The sequence below is a fragment of the Salvelinus fontinalis genome, chromosome 23 (genome assembly GCF_029448725.1).
Source record: "Salvelinus fontinalis isolate EN_2023a chromosome 23, ASM2944872v1, whole genome shotgun sequence".
In the NCBI taxonomy this organism is placed as follows: domain Eukaryota; kingdom Metazoa; phylum Chordata; class Actinopteri; order Salmoniformes; family Salmonidae; genus Salvelinus; species Salvelinus fontinalis.
The window spans coordinates 25,538,010-25,552,682 of NC_074687.1; the positions used below are offsets into that span (position 1 = coordinate 25,538,010).

General features: G+C 44.8%; 1 protein-coding gene across 1 annotated transcript in view; it reads left to right on the forward strand.

Annotated features, from left to right (window-relative positions):
* Positions 1-14,673, forward strand: part of LOC129821064 (teneurin-4) — a 189,211-nt gene that overhangs the window by 14,012 nt on the left and 160,526 nt on the right. Inside the window, exon 5 of the mRNA XM_055878318.1 lies at positions 11,425-11,657. Coding sequence (XP_055734293.1) covers positions 11,425-11,657 — 233 coding nt within the window. The remainder of the gene's footprint in view (positions 1-11,424; positions 11,658-14,673) is intronic.

The following is a 14,673-nucleotide window of genomic DNA, read 5'->3' on the forward strand; positions in this document are numbered from 1 at the left end:
CCTGCAGCAGAAGGTCAATTGTCATTCAGAATTATGTACAGTAGCTGACAGTGGGTGGCATTCCAAAGGGCACCCCTATTCCCTATTATAGTGCACTACTTTTGACCAGAGGCCTGTAAGTAGTGCATTTTACTAAGGAAATAGGGTGTCATTTAGGACGTGGCCCAGTGCCACGGACCTACTGGTCCCGCCGTGCACCTCGAAGCCTTACTCTCATGAGAATATCAGGTCTTGGCACTCGGCTGCCTCCGGGAGCCTCACAGGAAGCTGGGAATTCAAGGTTGGATTTTTGGTTTTGAGGGTGTTTTGTGTGTGTGTGTGTGTGTGTGTTTGTGTGTGTGTGTGTTCTGTCTTAATCCTGTTTGAATGATGCCATGCTGACAGACGGGTTACGATGGACGCCAGGGTAATGATTATCCTGTTTGGCAGATCTGTGCTGGTTAGAGACCCTCTAGTCTCTCCCTTCAGATCTGTGATGGTTAGAGTCCCTCACTACTCTAGTCTCTCCCTTCAGATCTGTGCTGGTTAGAGACCCTCACTACTCTCCCTTCAGATCTGTGCTGGTTAGAGTCCCTCACTACTCTAGTCTCTCCCTTCAGATCTGTGCTGGTTAGAGACCCTCTAGTCTCTCCCTTCAGATCTGTGATGGTTAGAGACCCTCACTACTCTAGTCTCTCCCTTCAGATCTGTGATGGTTAGAGACCCTCTAGTCTCTCCCTTCAGATCTGTGATGGTTAGAGTCCCTCACTACTCTAGTCTCTCCCTTCAGATCTGTGCTGGTTAGAGACCCTCTAGTCTCTCCCTTCAGATCTGTGATGGTTAGAGACCCTCACTACTCTAGTCTCTCCCTTCAGATCTGTGCTGGTTAGAGACCCTCTAGTCTCTCCCTTCAGATCTGTGATGGTTAGAGACCCTCACTACTCTAGTCTCTCCCTTCAGATCTGTGATGGTTAGAGACCCTCACTACTCTAGTCTCTCTCTTCAGATCTGTGATGGTTAGAGACCCTCTAGTCTCTCCCTTCAGATCTGTGATGGTTAGAGACCCTCACTACTCTAGTCTCTCCCTTCAGATCTGTGATGGTTAGAGACCCTCTAGTCTCTCCCTTCAGATCTGTGCTGGTTAGAGACCCTCACTACTCTAGTCTCTCCCTTCAGATCTGTGATGGTTAGAGACCCTCTAGTCTCTCCCTTCAGATCTGTGATTGTTAGAGACCCTCACTACTCTAGTCTCTCCCTTCAGATCTGTGATGGTTAGAGACCCTCACTACTCTAGTCTCTCTCTTCAGATCTGTGATGGTTAGAGACCCTCTAGTCTCTCCCTTCAAATCTGTGATGGTTAGAGACCCTCTAGTCTCTCCCTTCAGATCTGTGATGGTTAGAGACCCTCACTACTCTAGTCTCTCCCTTCAGATCTGTGATGGTTAGAGACCCTCACTACTCTAGTCTCTCCCTTCAGATCTGTGCTGGTTAGAGACCCTCACTACTCTAGTCTCTCCCTTCAGATCTGTGATGGTTAGAGACCCTCTAGTCTCTCCCTTCAGGTCTGTGATGGTTAGAGTCCCTCACTACTCTAGTCTCTCTCTTCAGATCTGTGCTGGTTAGAGTCCCTCACTACTCTAGTCTCTCTCTTCAGATCTGTGATGGTTAGAGACCCTCTAGTCTCTCCCTTCAGATCTGTGATGGTTAGAGACCCTCACTACTCTAGTCTCTCCCTTCAGATCTGTGATGGTTAGAGTCCCTCACTAGTCTCCCTTCAGATCTTTGATGGTTAGAGACCCTCTAGTCTCTCCCTTCAGATCTGTGATGGTTAGAGACCCTCACTACTCTAGTCTCTCCCTTCAGATCTGTGATGGTTAGAGTCCCTCACTACTCTAGTCTCTCCCTTCAGATCTGTGATGGTTAGAGACCCTCACTACTCTAGTCTCTCCCTTCAGATCTGTGATGGTTAGAGACCCTCTAGTCTCTCCCTTCAGATCTGTGATGGTTAGAGACCCTCACTACTCTAGTCTCTCCCTTCAGATCTGTGCTGGTTAGAGACCCTCACTACTCTAGTCTCTCCCTTCAGATCTGTGCTGGTTAGAGACCCTCTAGCCTCTCCCTTCAGATCTGTGATGGTTAGAGACCCTCACTACTCTAGTCTCTCCCTTCAGATCTGTGCTGGTTAGAGACCCTCACTACTCTAGTCTCTCCCTTCAGATCTGTGATGGTTAGAGACCCTCACTACTCTAGTCTCTCTCTTCAGATCTGTGATGGTTAGAGACCCTCTAGTCTCTCCCTTCAGATCTGTGATGGTTAGAGTCCCTCACTACTCTAGTCTCTCCCTTCAGATCTGTGATGGTTAGAGACCCTCACTACTCTAGTCTCTCCCTTCAGATCTGTGCTGGTTAGAGACCCTCACTACTCTAGTCTCTCCCTTCAGATCTGTGATGGTTAGAGACCCTCACTACTCTAGTCTCTCTCTTCAGATCTGTGATGGTTAGAGACCCTCTAGTCTCTCCCTTCAGATCTGTGATGGTTAGAGACCCTCTAGTCTCTCCCTTCAGATCTGTGCTGGTTAGAGACCCTCACTACTCTAGTCTCTCCCTTCAGATCTGTGCTGGTTAGAGACCCTCACTACTCTAGTCTCTCCCTTCAGATCTGTGATGGTTAGAGACCCTCACTACTCTAGTCTCTCCCTTCAGATCTGTGATGGTTAGAGACCCTCACTACTCTAGTCTCTCCCTTCAGATCTGTGATGGTTAGAGACCCTCACTACTCTAGTCTCTCCCTTCAGATCTGTGATGGTTAGAGACCCTCACTACTCTAGTCTCTCCCTTCAGATCTGTGATGGTTAGAGACCCTCACTACTCTCTCTCTTCAGATCTGTGCTGGTTAGAGTCCCTCACTACTCTAGTCTCTCCCTTCAGATCTGTGATGGTTAGAGTCCCTCATTACTCTAGTCTCTCTCTTCAGATCTGTGATGGTTAGAGACCCTCACTACTCTAGTCTCTCCCTTCAGATCTGTGATGGTTAGAGTCCCTCACTACTCTAGTCTCTCCCTTCAGATCTGTGCTGGTTAGAGACCCTCACTACTCTAGTCTCTCTCTTCAGATCTGTGCTGGTTAGAGACCCTCACTACTCTAGTCTCTCCCTTCAGATCTGTGATGGTTAGAGACCCTCTAGTCTCTCCCTTCAGATCTGTGCTGGTTAGAGTCCCTCACTACTCTAGTCTCTCCCTTCAGGTCTGTGCTGGTTAGAGTCCCTCACTACTCTAGTCTCTCTCTTCAGATCTGTGCTGGTTAGAGACCCTCACTACTCTAGTCTCTCTCTTCAGATCTGTGATGGTTAGAGACCCTCACTACTCTAGTCTCTCCCTTCAGATCTGTGCTGGTTAGAGACCCTCACTACTCTAGTCTCTCCCTTCAGATCTGTGATGGTTAGAGTCCCTCACTACTCTAGTCTCTCCCTTCAGATCTGTGCTGGTTAGAGACCCTCACTACTCTAGTCTCTCTCTTCAGATCTGTGCTGGTTAGAGACCCTCACTACTCTAGTCTCTCTCTTCAGATCTGTGATGGTTAGAGACCCTCTAGTCTCTCCCTTCAGATCTGTGATGGTTAGAGTCCCTCACTACTCTAGTCTCTCCCTTCAGATCTGTGATGGTTAGAGACCCTCACTACTCTAGTCTCTCCCTTCAGATCTGTGCTGGTTAGAGACCCTCACTACTCTAGTCTCTCCCTTCAGATCTGTGATGGTTAGAGACCCTCACTACTCTAGTCTCTCTCTTCAGATCTGTGATGGTTAGAGACCCTCTAGTCTCTCCCTTCAGATCTGTGATGGTTAGAGACCCTCTAGTCTCTCCCTTCAGATCTGTGCTGGTTAGAGACCCTCACTACTCTAGTCTCTCCCTTCAGATCTGTGCTGGTTAGAGACCCTCACTACTCTAGTCTCTCCCTTCAGATCTGTGATGGTTAGAGACCCTCACTACTCTAGTCTCTCCCTTCAGATCTGTGATGGTTAGAGACCCTCACTACTCTAGTCTCTCCCTTCAGATCTGTGATGGTTAGAGACCCTCACTACTCTAGTCTCTCCCTTCAGATCTGTGATGGTTAGAGACCCTCACTACTCTAGTCTCTCCCTTCAGATCTGTGATGGTTAGAGACCCTCACTACTCTCTCTCTTCAGATCTGTGCTGGTTAGAGTCCCTCACTACTCTAGTCTCTCCCTTCAGATCTGTGATGGTTAGAGTCCCTCATTACTCTAGTCTCTCTCTTCAGATCTGTGATGGTTAGAGACCCTCACTACTCTAGTCTCTCCCTTCAGATCTGTGATGGTTAGAGTCCCTCACTACTCTAGTCTCTCCCTTCAGATCTGTGCTGGTTAGAGACCCTCACTACTCTAGTCTCTCTCTTCAGATCTGTGCTGGTTAGAGACCCTCACTACTCTAGTCTCTCCCTTCAGATCTGTGATGGTTAGAGACCCTCTAGTCTCTCCCTTCAGATCTGTGCTGGTTAGAGTCCCTCACTACTCTAGTCTCTCCCTTCAGGTCTGTGCTGGTTAGAGTCCCTCACTACTCTAGTCTCTCTCTTCAGATCTGTGCTGGTTAGAGACCCTCACTACTCTAGTCTCTCTCTTCAGATCTGTGATGGTTAGAGACCCTCACTACTCTAGTCTCTCCCTTCAGATATGTGCTGGTTAGAGACCCTCACTACTCTAGTCTCTCCCTTCAGATCTGTGATGGTTAGAGTCCCTCACTACTCTAGTCTCTCCCTTCAGATCTGTGCTGGTTAGAGACCCTCACTACTCTAGTCTCTCTCTTCAGATCTGTGCTGGTTAGAGACCCTCACTACTCTAGTCTCTCCCTTCAGATCTGTGATGGTTAGAGACCCTCTAGTCTCTCCCTTCAGATCTGTGCTGGTTAGAGTCCCTCACTACTCTAGTCTCTCCCTTCAGGTCTGTGATGGTTAGAGTCCCTCACTACTCTAGTCTCTCCCTTCAGGTCTGTGATGGTTAGAGTCCCTCACTACTCTAATCTCTCCCTTCAGGTCTGTGATGGTTAGAGACCCTCACTACTCTAGTCTCTCCCTTCAGATCTGTGCTGGTTAGAGACCCTCTAGCCTCTCCCTTCAGATCTGTGATGGTTAGAGACCCTCACTACTCTAGTCTCTCTCTTCAGATCTGTGCTGGTTAGAGTCCCTCACTTCTTCTTCACCACTAGCTACAGCTCATCAACTCCTCTTAAAAGACAAGAGCTCTTTGAGTTCACTTAAAATATCAGTTTGTCGGCTGTCTGTAACAGGTCTATTGATTTAGTCTCTTAATCAGATCTTACTGATGAAGGTCACAAGAGCCAAATCAGTGGCAGAGCAATAGTGATTAGTTCACCCTATAGTTACCCTACGACCCCTAGTTCACCCTATAGTTACCCTCTGACCCCTAGTTCACCCTATAGTTACCCTACGACCCATAGTTCACCGTATAGTTACCCTACGATCCCTAGTTCACCCTATAGTTACCCTTACGACCCCTAGTTCACCCTATAGTTACCTTACAATCCCTAGTTCACCCTGTAGTTACCCTACGACCCATAGTTCACCCTATAGTTACCCTCTGACCCCTAGTTCACCCTATAGTTACCTTACGACCCCTAGTTCACCCTATAGTTACCCTCTGACCCCTAGTTCACCCTATAGTTACCCTACGACCCCTAGTTCACCCAATAGTTACCCACGAGTTCACCCTATAGTTACCTTACGACCCCTAGTTCACCCTATAGTTACCCTCTGACCCATAGTTCACCCTATAGTTACCCTACGACCCCTAGTTCACCCTATAGGTACCCTACGACCCCTAGTTCACCCTATAGTTACCCTACGACCCCTAGTTCACCCTATAGTTTCCTTACGACCCCTAGTTCACCCTATAGTTACCCTACGACCCCTAGTTCACCCTATAGTTACCCTACGACCCCTAGTTCACCCTATAGTTACCCTACGACCCCTAGTTCACCCTATAGTTACCCTCTGACCCCTAGTTCACCCTATAGTTAGCCTACGACCCCTAGTACACGCTATAGTTACCCTACGACCCCTAGTTCACCCTATAGTTACCCTCTGACCCCTAGTACACCCTATAGTTACCCCACAACCCCTAGTACACCCTATAGTTACCCTCTGACCCCTAGTTCACCCTATAGTTACCCCACGACCCCTAGTACACCCTATAGTTACCCCACGACCCCTAGTTCACCCTATAGTTACCCTTACGACCCCTAGTTCACCCTATAGTTACCCTACGACCCCTAGTTCACCCAATAGTTACCCTACGACCCCTAGTTCACGCTATAGTTACCCTACGACCCCTAGTTCACCCTATAGTTACCCCACGACCCCTAGTTCACCCTATAGTTACCCTTACGACCCCTAGTTCACCCTATAGTTACCCTACGACCCCTAGTTCACCCAATAGTTACCCTACGACCCCTAGTTCACGCTATAGTTACCCTACGACCCCTAGTTCACCCTATAGTTACCCTTACGACCCCTAGTTCACCCTATAATTACCCTACGACCCCTAGTTCACCCAATAGTTACCCTACGACCCCTAGTTCACGCTATAGTTACCCTCTGACCCCTAGTTCACCCTATAGTTACCCTACGACCCCTAGTTCACCCTATAGTTACCCTACGACCCCTAGTTCACCCAATAGTTACCCTACGACCCCTAGTTCACGCTATAGTTACCCTCTGACCCCTACATCAGTTGACTTAACACTCTTCAGATATGATCTATCTGTCTTTCACAGATATGGATATAGGGTAGGGATTAGCAGGGATAGGGGTAGGATATAGTAGGGATTAGGGTAGGGGTAGGGGTAGGGATTAGGATAGGGGTAGGATAGAGTAGGGATAGGATAGGGGTAGGATAGAGTAGGGATTAGGATAGGGGTATGATAGAGTAGGGATTAGGATAGGGGTAGGATAGGGTAGGGATAGGATAGGGGGGGATTAGGGTAGGGATTAGGATAGGGGTAGGATAGAGTAGGGATAGGATAGGGGGGGATTAGGGTAGGGATTAGGATAGGGGTAGGATAGAGTAGGGATTAGGATAGGGGTAGGGGTAGGATAGAGTAGGGATTAGGATAGGGGTATGATAGAGTAGGGATTAGGATAGGGGTAGGATAGAGTAGGGATAGGATAGGGGGGGATTAGGGTAGGGATTAGGATAGGGGTAGGATAGAGTAGGGATTAGGATAGGGGTAGGGGTAGGATAGAGTAGGGATTAGGATAGAGTAGGGATTAGGATAGGGGTAGGATAGAGTAGGGATTAGGATAGGGGTATGATAGAGTAGGGATTAGGATAGGGGTAGGATAGAGTAGGGATAGGATAGGGGGGGATTAGGATAGGGATTAGGATAGGGGTAGGATAGAGTAGGGATTAGGATAGGGGTAGGATAGAGTAGGGATTAGGATAGGGGTAGGATAGAGTAGGGATTAGGATAGGGGTAGGATATAGTAGGGATTAGGATAGGGGGGATTAGGGTAGGGATTAGGATAGGGGTAGGATAGAGTAGGGATTAAGATAGGGGTAGGGGTAGGATAGAGTAGGGATTAGGATAGGGGTATGATAGAGTAGGGATTAGGATAGGGGTAGGATAGAGTAGGGATTAGGATAGGGGTAGGGGTAGGATAAAGCAGGGATTAGGATAGGGGTAGGATATAGTAGGATTAGGATAGGGGTAGGATAGAGTAGGGGTAGGATATAGTAGGGATTAGGATAGGGGTAGGATAGAGTAGGGATTAGGACAGGGGTAGGATAGAGTAGGGATTAGGATAGGGGTAGGATATAGTAGGGATTAGGATAGGGGGGATTAGGGTAGGGATTAGGATAGGGGTAGGATAGAGTAGGGATTAGGATAGGGGTAGGATAGAGTAGGGATTAGGATAGGGGTAGGATATAGTAGGGATTAGGATAGGGGTAGGATAGAGTAGGGATTAGGATAGGGGTAGGGGTAGGATAGAGCAGGGATTAGGATAGGGGTATGGGTAGAGTAGGGATTAGGATAGGGGTAGGATAGAGTAGGGATAGGATAGGGGTAGGATAGAGGGTGTTGTTTGAGACACTCCATGTCTTTAATAGTGGCACCACTGTGAGTTGTCTGTCAGTAACTTTCTGATTGGAGCTTTCAGCAGGTAGCTGGTTTCCTTCTAGCTGCAGGGGACATTCTGATTGGCCACATTTTGTCAGGCTTTCAAATCCTCTACCTCCCCCCTGTGTGAATGAAGGATTACTCTGTCGCTGGTTAATAGATGACACACACACACACACACACACACACACACACACACACACACACACACACACACACCACACACACACACACACACACACACACACCACACACACACCGTGGTGTTTCTGCTCTGTCTTCAGTGTTGAAGGGGGCATAATGTGTTTGGATAGCCGTTCAGCACCCGTTGTATATTCAGTGTCTGTGTCCCAAATGCCCACCCTATTCCTCGAAGGCCCTGGTCTAAAGTAGTGCATTTATAACAGGCCTAGTGTTCCATTTGGGACGTAGCTTACGTCTCTATAAGAGAGTCCCCAAGGGGGTTGGCTGTTTGAAACACCCACAGTACAGGTAGCTGCTAGACGCACATGTAGTGTGTTCTGTATTCAGACAGGGACTTCGCAGGCAGGTTCTGAAAGGCCACCTACAGCATTGTATAGTAAATCAATGTGTAACTTCAGGTATATGTCACATTTTTGTTTCATTTATTTTTTAATTTCATGGTTTGCTGTCCTTCATTTACACTGTTACCTCCTATCTCTCCTTCATTTACACTGTTACCTCCTATCTCTCCTTCTTTTACACTGTGTTACCTCCTATCTCTCCTTCTTTTACACTGTTACCTCCTATCTCTCCTTCATTCAAACTGTTACCTCCTATCTCTCCTTCATTTACACTGTTACCTCCTATCTCTCCTTCATTTACACTGTTACCTCCTATCTCTCCTTCATTTACACTGTTACCTCCTATCTCTCCTTCATTCACACTGAGTTACCTCCTATCTCTCCTTCTTTTACACTGTTACCTCCTATCTCTCCTTCATTCACACTGTTACCTCCTATCTCTCCTTCTTTTACACTGTTACCTCCTATCTCTCCTTCATTTACACTGTTACCTCCTATCTCTCCTTCTTTTACACTGTTACCTCCTATCTCTCCTTCTTTCACACTGTTACCTCCTATCTCTCCTTCTTTTACACTGTTACCTCCTATCTCTCCTTCATTTACACTGTGTTACCTCCTATCTCTCCTTCATTTACACTGTTACCTCCTATCTCTCCTTCATTTACACTGTTACCTCCTATCTCTCCTTCTTTTACACTGTTACCTCCTATCTCTCCTTCATTCAAACTGTTACCTCCTATCTCTCCTTCATTTACACTGTTACCTCCTATCTCTCCTTCATTTACACTGTTACCTCCTATCTCTCCTTCATTCACACTGTTACCTCCTATCTCTCCTTCTTTTACACTGTGTTACCTCCTATCTCTCCTTCTTTTACACTGTTACCTCCTATCTCTCCTTCTTTTACACTGTGTTACCTCCTATCTCTCCTTCATTTACACTGAGTTACCTCCTATCAGTCCTTCATTTACACTGAGTGAATGTGTGAATCCTATGTATTTCATCACCTTGCTGTATATGTTCCTAAATCCAACCATTCTTACATTGTGGCTGCTTCTTACAGATGTGGGATCTTAATTATTTTGCCAGTTTTCTACAGCAGGCAAATGATCTTGAAGCAACAGAAATGTAAATGATTATGTGGTCTGTAATGGACATTTTTGTAGGGGTTGATACATTTTTCGTAATGGACAATCAAGTCTGAAATTTCAAAGTGGAAATTACGAACTTCAGAAGCCTTTTTAAACCTCAAATGCACTACAAGTTTTACACTTCCTGCATTGCAGAAAAGTTATCCTGCAACACGGTGATCAAATGAAAATCCTACATCTGTAAATTGCACCCTATTCCCTATATACAGTGCCTTCACTAAGTATTCACACCCCTTGACTTTTTTCATATTTCGTTGTGTTACAGCCTGAATTTAACATGGATTAAATTGAGATGTTGTATCACTGTCCTACAGACAATACCACATAATGTCAAAGTGGAATTGTGTTTTTAGAATCGATTACAAATTAATTCAAAATGTAAAAATGAAATGCCTTGAGATATTCAATCCATAATCAGTCCAGGAGTAAGCATGTGTTTACCAAGTCATATAATAAGTTGCATGGACTCACTCTGTGTGCAATAATAGTGTTTAACAGGACTTTTGAATGATTACCTCATCTCTGTACCCCCACACATACAATTATCTGTAAGGTTCCTCAGTCCAGCAGTGAATTTCAGACAGATATTTCAACCACAAAGACCAGGGAGGTTTTCCAATGCCTCACAAAGAAGGGCACCTATTGGTTGATAGGTAAAAATAAAAAAACAGACATTGAATATCCCCTTTAGCATGGGATATCCCTTTGAGCAAGTTATTAATTACACTTTGGATGGTGTATCAATACACCCAGTCACTACAAAGATACAGGCGTCCTTCCTAACTCAGTTGCCGGAGATGAAGGAAACCACTCAGGGATTTCACCATGAGGCCACTGCTGACTCTAAAACAGTTACAGAGTTTAATGGCTGTGAAACTGAGGATGAATCAACAACATTTTAGTTACTCCACAATACAAACCTAAATGACAGAGTGAATAGAAGGAAATAAAACATGCATCCTGTTTGCAATAAGGCACTAAAGTAAAACTGTAAATATGTTGGCAGAGAAGTTAACTTTTTGTCCTCAATACAAAGTGTTATGTTTGGGGCAAATTCAACAAAACACATCACTGGGTACCACGTCCAGGCATTAGGTAATAGTTATATTAAAGGGAATAGTTATATTAAAGGGAATAGTTATATTAAAGGTAGTAGTTATATTAAAGGTAATAGTTATATTAAAGGTAATAGTTATATTAAAGGGAATAGTTATATTAAAGGTAGTAGTTATATTAAAGGTAATAGTTATATTAAAGGTAGTAGTTATATTAAAGGTAATAGTTATATTAAAGGGAATAGTTATATTAAAGGTAATAGTTATATTAAAGGGAATAGTTATATTAAAGGGAATAGTTATATTAAAGGTAATAGTTATATTAAAGGTAGTAGTTATATTAAAGGTAATAGTTATATTAAAGGTAGTAGTTATATTAAAGGTAATAGTTATATTAAAGGTAGTAGTTATATTAAAGGTAATAGTTATATTAAAGGTAGTAGTTATATTAAAGGGAATAGGTATATTAAAGGTAGTAGTTATATTGAAGGCATTGCATCCCTCCCAGCTTGACTGATGCTCTTCTCTTTTCTGTCTCCTCTCTCCAGTAACAGCCCGGCCCATAAGTACTACCTGGCCAGTAGTCCTGTGTCTGGAGCTGTTTACCTGTCAGACACCAGCACTAGGAAGGTGTTCAAGGTGAAATCTCTGAGCGCCATAAAAGATGTGGCCAAGAACCTGGAGCTGGTAGCTGGGACTGGAGACCAGTGTCTGCCCTACGACGAGACACGGTGTGGAGATGGGGGCAAGGCTGTGGAGGCTACGCTCACCAACCCACGAGGTATGGACATAACATAGTACTAACCTGCACTCTTAGAAAGAAAAGTTAACCTAAAATGGTTCTTCGACAGTCCCCATAGGAGAACCCTTTGAATAAACGTTTTTTGGTTGTAGGTAGAACCCTTTTGGTTCCAGGTAGAACCCTTTTGGTTCCAGGTAGAACCCTTTTGATTCCAGGTAGAACCCTTTTGGTTCCAGGTAGAACCCTTTACATAGAGGGTTCTACATGGAACCCAAAAGAGTTCTACCTGGAACCGAAAAGTGTTTTTGTTATGGGGATAAGCCGGAGAACCCTTTTTGGAACCCGTTTATGGACATAACATTAGATGTAACCCAACATAACAGACTGTGGATGCTACGCTCACCAACACACAGAGCTATGGACATAACATTAGATGTAACCCAACATAACAGACTGTGGATGCTACGCTCACCAACACAGAGAGCTATGGACATACCATTAGATGTAACACAACATAACAGGCTGTGGATGCTACGCTCACCAACACACGGAGCTATGGACATACCATTAGATGTAACACAACATAACAGACTGTGGATGCTACGCTCACCAACACACGGAGCTATGGACATACCATTAGATGTAACCCAACATAACAGACTGTGGATGCTACGCTCACCAACACACGGAGCTATGGACATAACATTAGATGTAACACAACATAACAGACTGTGGATGCTACGCTCACCAACACAGAGAGCTATGGACATAACATTAGATGTAACACAACATAACAGGCTGTGGATGCTACGCTCACCAACACACGGAGCTATGGACATAACATTAGATGTAACACAACATAACAGGTGCATTTTGTGCATATATTGGAACAGGGGAAAAAAAGGACTGTTGAAAGATCGTATCGTGTGGCTGTTTCCCTTACGCTCCGAAACGACTGATACTGTTGGGTAGCCTTCAGTGTAAGGTTACCGTGTGTGTTAGTAACCGTGTGTGTGTATGCTAGTTCAAGGTTACTGATGGGTTAGAGTGTTAGCTGACTGGGAATCATAGCTTCAGTATAAGGTCACTGCTAGTTCAAGGTTACTGATGGGTTAGAGTGTTAGCTGACTGGGAACATTACTGGAATAGACCAGATCAATACACTTCATGTTTGGCACATTGGATTATATTGGAGAATATGTTCTCTCGCGCAGGCCTACAAAACACACAGCCCTCTTTGAACCTTGTAAAAGAGTGGAGAATCAGGAAGCGTTAAGTAGTATGTGACTGTGTGTTTGTGTGATTGTGTGACTGTGTGATTGTGTGTTTGTGTGATTGTGTGACTGTGTGATTGTGTGACTGTGTGACTGTGTGACTGTGTGATTGTGTGATTGTGTGACTGTGTGATTGTGTGACTGTGTGATTGTGTGACTGTGATTGTGTGACTGTGTGACTGTGTGTTTGTGTGACTGTGTGGTTGTGTGACTGTGTGACTGTGTGATTGTGTGACTGTGTGGTTGTGTGACTGTGTGTTTGTGTGACTGTGACTGTGTGATTGCGTGGTTGTGTGATTGTGTGATTGTGTGACTGTGTGATTGTGTGACTGTGTGACTGTGTGATTGTGTGACTGTGTGACTGTGTGATTGTGTGACTGTGTGATTGTGTGACTGTGTGACTGTGTGATTGTGTGACTGTGTGACTGTGTGACTGTGTGACTGTGTGATTGTGTGACTGTGTGTTTGTGTGATTGTGTGACTGTGTGACTGTGTGATTGTGTGACTGTGTGATTGTGTGACTGTATGATTGTGTGACTGTGTAACTGTGTGACTGTGTGACTGTGTGTTTGTGTGACTGTGTGTTTGTGTGATTGTGTGACTGTGTGTTTGTGTAATTGTGTGACTGTGTGATTGTGTGATTGTGTGACTGTGTGATTGTGTAATTGTGTGACTGTGTGTTTGTGTAATTGTGTGACTGTGTGATTGTGTGATTGTGTGACTGTGTGATTGTGTGACTGTGTGACTGTGTGACTGTGTGGTTGTGTGACTGTGTGACTGATAGACTGTGTGATTGTGTGATTGTGAAAGAAAACTTTTCAACAGGGAACAACTGTGAAAAGAGTATTGAAATTAACCAGGACCTCCATGTCTGTTTATAGCAGCCAGTACAGTCTGACCTATAGCAGCCAATACAGTCTGACCTATAGCAGCCAATACAGTCTGACCTATAGCAGCCAATACAGTCTGACCTATAGCAGCCAATACAGTCTGACCTATACAGTCTGACCTATACAGTCTGACCTATACAGTCTGACCTATAGCAGCCAGTACAGTCTGACCTATAGCAGCCATTACAGTCTGACCTATAGCAGCCAATACAGTCTGACCTATACAGTCTGACCTATAGCAGCCAGTACAGTCTGACCTATACAGTCTGACCTATAGCAGCCAATACAGTCTGACCTATAGCAGCCAATACAGTCTGACCTATAGCAGCCAATACAGTCTGACCTATAACAGCCAATACAGTCTGTTTATAGCAGCCAATACAGTCTGACCTATAGCAGCCAATACAGTCTGTTTATAACAGCCAATACAGTCTGTATTGTGTTATACTACTAGTATACCAGCACCTGTAAAACATGTATTGTTTTAGTATATTGATGTATTGTGTTAGTATATTAATGTATTGTGTTAGTATATTAATGTATTGTGTTAGTATTTTAATGTATTGTGTTAGTATATTGATGTATTGCGTTAGTATATTGATGTATTGTGTTAGTATATTGATGTATTGTGTTAGTATATTGATGTATTGTGTTAGTATATGGATGTATTGTGTTAGTATATTGATGTATTGTGTTATACTACCAGTAGAGATGCACTTAAAGCTGACGATGTCCCATCCCTCATCCCTCCATCCCTCATCCATCCATCCCTCATCCCCCCATCCCTCCATCCCTCATCCCTCCATCTCTCATCCATCATCCCTCATCCCTCCATCCCTCATCCCTCCATCCCTCATCCCTCATCCCTCCATCCCTCATCCCTCCATCCCT